The sequence below is a fragment of the Panulirus ornatus genome, chromosome 22 (genome assembly GCF_036320965.1).
Source record: "Panulirus ornatus isolate Po-2019 chromosome 22, ASM3632096v1, whole genome shotgun sequence".
NCBI lineage: Eukaryota > Metazoa > Arthropoda > Malacostraca > Decapoda > Palinuridae > Panulirus > Panulirus ornatus.
The window spans coordinates 19,372,201-19,378,200 of record NC_092245.1 but is presented as its reverse complement, the minus strand read 5'-3'; the positions used below and the strand labels follow the sequence as shown (position 1 = coordinate 19,378,200).

Genomic DNA, 6,000 nt, shown 5'->3' with positions numbered 1-6,000 from the left:
TGATGCACGTATTTGTTTGAGGGTGAATTTTTCCTTTTCTGGGTTTTTTAAGTCTCTACCTGGGTCAACATCTCATAGATATTCTTATGTGGCAGAGGAGAGATGGAGGGGAGGGAGTGAGTGAGTGGAGCAGGTAGTGTGGGCATGTGGCAACTGGTGAGGGTGCCAAGGTGCCACGGAGTCTGGCGTGACACTACCACGCCTCACCAACACTACTGCCCCGCTACCAGTGCTGGTCCAGTCCCCGTACTGCTCCTCCTCCTCCTAGTATCACAAACGGTCAGGTCAGGTCAGGTCAGGCTGTGGTGTCACCTGTGGTCCGTCTGGGTGCCACAGCAGTCGTCAGCTCGGTGTGTGAAGTGTCAGTGTTAGTGTCAAACACAGAGAGTGCCTCTGGGGAAGCTGAAACAGAGCAATTATCGTGGGGGTCATTGTAGTGGACGGGTGTTAGGTGTAGTGGTGGCGGGGCGGAGTGACCAGTGGCCCTCGACATGGTGCAGCGCGGGTCAGAGGTCATGCCAGGGCACACAGTGACCGTCAAGTGCGAGTATTCCCCGCCCCCCTACACTCTACCGCTCCAGGAACCCAGCCACGTGCGCACATCGACGCCCTCCGGCTCTGCCTTCTCCTCCCTCATGGTGGACCTCAGCCCGCGTAGCTCTTGCGGGGGGCTGGAGTCGCAAGCCACATCGGGAGAGGACGAGCCGCGGGGACGCAAGCGGCGCCTGGAAGACGAGAGCGAGGAGGGGCGGCTGGTGAAGGCCAGGAAGAAGTCTCCCCAGAGTTACGAAGAAATTCAACAGGCGCGCGTGCTGGCCAACGTGCGGGAGCGGCAGCGGACGCAGAGCCTCAACGAAGCGTTCTCCTCCCTCAGGAAGATCATACCCACTCTCCCCTCAGACAAACTTTCCAAAATCCAGACGCTAAAGCTGGCGATTCGCTACATCGACTTCCTGTACCAAGTGCTGGACACCGACGTGCATGACCAGCGGCTCTCCTCCTCCTGCACCTACGTGGCCCATGAGCGCCTTAGCTACGCCTTCAACGTGTGGCGCATGGAGGGCGCCTGGGGAGGACACCTATAATAAAGGTAAGGCCGTGTCAACACTTTCCCGGCAGTAAGTGTACAGAATGATCAGCCGCTCGTATTACTAGCCACGGGCCACAGGCGATATCGTCAGGTCTCGGCACCAGCAACATGATACCGGAGGCTCCGGCCCAGAAGAGAGGAAATTGGGGTAAGATATCAGAGGCTAATGGCCCAACACACCCCTCTCACCCCTGCCTCACATCGCTAGTACAACGCGACACTCAGGTACTAACACTCTGGCACCACAACATACACAGGGTCAAGTGCCCACACCCCCAGAATAGGGGCAGACGTGTAAACCAATCTAAAAAGTACACCATACAAAAAGCGGGAGAGACGCTGGTGACCCACGGTATGAATGGGCCACATCCACACAACGAAGACCAACAAGAGTAACACACTTAGGGTGACACCACACAAGATGGCAGGGGTCTCGACCATGTCGTACCATCAGTTTTTTTTTTTTTTGAACTTTCACCATCTGAGTTGCTATCACTTCTCTTTTTTTTTCATTCACAAAATGTGCTGAGACCCAAGACTTTCACCGCGCACAAGATGTGTTGCGACCGGTTCTCTTAAAACTGTTTGGACCTTATTTTACTCGTTCTCACTTCCCTGACTCGGTCTTGCGACAGTTTTTCCTTTTCAACAGCCACTCGCTGCGTTGCAGCCACCACTCTCAGAATTTCCATCGAACGTCCTGCGACCAAAGCTATAAACTGCCGCAGTCACTTCTGTGGCTTGGGTTAGCAGCAGTTGGTGCCGCGACCGAGTATATAAAACATATGTCGCAAACCTGTTTGAATCTGCGAATTGATGTGGCGTGGCACAATGTGTTAAACTCCAACTACATTTGTCAAGACCAATTCTCTATCTCCCACTAGATGTCTAAAGACTTTTTTCTTAACTCCACACACACACACACACACACACACACACATATATATATATATATATATATATATATATATATATATATATATATATATAGACAGTTTTACACTGGTGTTCGATATGTCGTAACAGAATATCTTAAATTACGGATTCAGGTGATGTAGATGAGTGTGGGGATTTACTGCATTACCAGTTCTATCCCCAGTAACTGTTTGGTAAGCCGAGACTCAAAACTCCACCAGATGAATTGTAAACCATTAAGTTTTGAACGAACCAATGGTCTGTACGGATCAACCTAGAGAGTACATTAATGCCTGTAAGCTACGCGATCCTACTGAAGCAAGCGGTTTTTGTTGGATACATAACGTTACACTACCCTAGTGAGTGTACCCCAAATTCTTTCTTTCGAACCGCACCCCTCCCTATATGTTACGGATACTGGAGTTGGCCATCACACCTCCATGTTACGGATACTGGAGTTGACCGTCACACCTCCATGTTACGGATACTGAGGTTGGCCGTCACACCTCCATGTTACGGACGCCATGCCAGGGACCACCAATACAGACCCACACTCCCACGATTCTCTTTCGATAAACCCACGCACAGCCTCGTCCGTGATGGCACTAAATATCCACTGATACACAGCCTGGACTCTAGTGTCGGCACCTCGAGTCTAAAATGCCCCTAAGGTATTGTGCCAACACTATCAAGAGCATTTGCGTACGCTGGTGAGTTGGTCGCTACCAAATGTTTACGTTTCCTGGACATCAATAGAAAAAAAGTTCTCTCATTGGCTCATGACGGACCGTCATCAGGTATATATATATATATATATATATATATATATATATATATATATATATATATATATATATATATCTTTTCTTTCATACTATTCGCCATTTTCCGCGTTAGCGAGGTAGCGTTAAGAACAGAGGACTGGGCCTTTGAGGGAATATCCTCACCTGGCCCCCTTCTCTGTTCATTCTTTTGGAAAATTAAAAAAAAAGAAAAAAAGAGAGGGGAGGATTTTCAGCCCTCCCCCGCTCCCTTCCCTTTTAGTCGCCTTCTACGACACGTAGGGAATACGTGGGAAGTATTCTTTCTCCCCTATCCCCATATATACTTGTGATATGATGGGTCTTTTCTTTCTGCGTTCTGCCGGGAGTAATCAGTACGGACGAATTACTACCACTTACACAATGTAATCATACGGTGATAACGGGATCTCAATACCATTCTATAGTGAAGATGGAATATGGTAACATTACTAAGAGGGACGTCAAGTGTTCATGCGGGATGACAATACAACACAAAACAGAGGGATTCCCCTCCTTCCTTCTGTTGATATACAGAGAGGTCTGCCCACCCCAGTGCATACACGTCCCATCCCTACACAGCTCTTTCCTATGGCACACATGTATAGATCCTCCTTCCTTCCTGACTGGATATGTATCCTCACAATCTCCGTCAATGATCAGGGTTCGACGGCAAAATTCTACCTCCGAAGTCTGCCGACGGTATAAAACTTGCGTGGGAGGCCAGACGATAGTGAACGCTTGGTAGATGATCTTGGCACATTTACCAGCGCGGTAAGAGACGTGGATGATGTGAGACCTAACGTAGGGAAAATGTACACTTAGACAGACCCGAAACACCAACCACAGGAAGAGATATGCTTGTAACTCGTCATGGCAAGTGGCTGAAGATATGGATCCTGGAGGAGGAAGATATGGATAACCACCTTAAATTTACGTACCACTCACTCGTGCCTGGATCAAAACAACCCACAACACGTGAGAAACAACGTGTGATCTGTATAATGTCTCGGTCAGGCCACAACCCAGACCACAACCCGGATGTGCTGTGAAGCTTTGGTCTCCATATTACAAAATAAAGAAATAATACATAATATATTCAATACAATCTTAATATCTGGGTTACGAAGCCAGCTGTGCCAGCAAAGACACACAACTGAATCTATTTAAAAAAACTGACTGACAGGTGATCTCAAAAACACACAACTGAATCTATTTAAAAAAAACTGACTAACAGGTGATCTCAAAGACACACAACTGAATCTATTTAAAAAAAACTGACTGACAGGTGATCTCAGAGACACACAACTGAATCTATTAAAAAAAAAAAAAAGAGAGAGAGAGACTGACGGGTGATCTCAATAATCGTGGTTCTGAAATATCAAAGAAAGATGATAACGAAGACATAACCACAAAACCACCGGATAACGAAAAATAACGGCGAGAAATTCACCAAACTAATACAATAACTGAACCCTAGAATAAATTGCCCAAAGATGTAATGTCAACGTTAAAAACAAAGTGGATATCTATTTCGAAGAAATCGAGTATATTTTACCATATAAATAAGTTCAATGTCCGTGTGTTTGACTGTGTGTCACATGCCAAATCACGCCCGAACTACCGGGATAAATGACCACCAAAGATGACGCAAAGTGGGCCATACGCTTCTGGGACTCCGTCAAAGTGCGTATCTGTGCCTGCGCAGACCGACCTGCCTTATCTCCTGTATCCTTTGATGTAATGAACTCAAACGTTACAGAGTGAATACGACAGTGAATACGAGACATGAAATCCCATTTTTACGCTTTCGTTAATCGACCTAAAAATGGACAGGTAAGATGGCTTGTGGACTCCACGTCAGATGTAATCATAACAGAAACCAAACACCATCAGCGGTAATCTGCGCATGTGCAGACCTGCGTCCTTGATACTGTCTGTCGTCAGTTCAAAAGTGGAATGATTTGTTCTCCCTCTCCAGCAACGCTGGGTATGTTTGATAGCAAGAAATATTCTTCTTAAAAGCCATTATAGACCAATAGATCGGCTATTATCTGTTGTTTTCTTCCTCAAGTAAGTAAATGCTGCCCCACCTCCTCCTTCTCCTTCCCTCCTGGAGACGTAAATACACCTCCCCATACCTAATAAACTTGTAAATATCTACTTCCAGCCAAACGGGGGAATGTAAACACACTCCCGCCATCCAACTGATGTAAAACAGGGAGATGTAAACATCCTCCATCCAACTCATGATGTAAAACACCTTCCTCTCTTTCCTACTACATGTAAAGAAAAAAATAGGCATTCCTAATTTCTGATGGACATGTAAACGTACCTTCTAGCCATTCATTACGTCAGATTGAAAAGCCTTTTCTTTTTTTTCTCCCTTCCTCCTGGGAATGTAAAGGTCTTATATAGCCTGACGCCCGGCCTCTCTCTCTCTCTCTCTCTCTCTCTCTCTCTCTCTCTCTCTCTCTCTCTCTCTCTCTCTCTCTCTCTCTCTTTCCCCGCCCAGCCGCCTGCCACACGCCTATAGACTTTTTACTGATGTATTTCAGGGAAAGAATTATACAACAAAATTATCTTCTTCGTCTCTCTCTCTCTCTCTCTCTCTCTCTCTCTCTCTCTCTATATATATATATATATATATATATATATATATATATATATATATATATAGATATATATATATATATATATATATATATATATATATATATATATATATATATATATATATATATTTTTTTTTTTTTTTTTTTTTTTTCTCACACCGCCATTTCCCGCGTTTGCGAGGTAGCATTAAGAACAGAGGCCTGGGCCTTTGAGGGAATATCCTCACTTGGCTCCCTTCTCTGTTCCTTCTTTTGGAAAAAAAAAAAAAAAGAAAACGAGAGGGGAGGATTTCCAGCCCCCCGCTCCCTTCCCTTTTAGTCGCCTTCTACGACACGCAGGGAATACATGGGAAGTATTCTTTCTCCCCTATCCCCAGGGATAATATATGTATATATATATATATATATATATATATATATATATATATATATATATATATATATATATATATATATATATATATCCTTTCTAAAGGGTATGCAACCATCTTTCCCTTTATACAACACAAAACACTTATTTCCCTCCTTACTGGACATGTCGACCCCCGTCTCCTTCCGCGACCCCTCTGGACAGACACAC

General features: G+C 45.1%; 1 protein-coding gene across 1 annotated transcript in view; it reads left to right on the top strand.

Annotated features, from left to right (window-relative positions):
- Positions 1–145: 145 nt before the first annotated feature.
- The window catches only part of LOC139756608 (twist-related protein 2-like), a 74,821-nt gene continuing 68,966 nt past the window's right edge, over positions 146–6,000 (top strand). Inside the window, exon 1 of the mRNA XM_071676256.1 lies at positions 146–1,090. Coding sequence (XP_071532357.1) covers positions 492–1,085 — 594 coding nt within the window. The 5' untranslated portion in view covers positions 146–491 and the 3' untranslated portion in view covers positions 1,086–1,090. The remainder of the gene's footprint in view (positions 1,091–6,000) is intronic.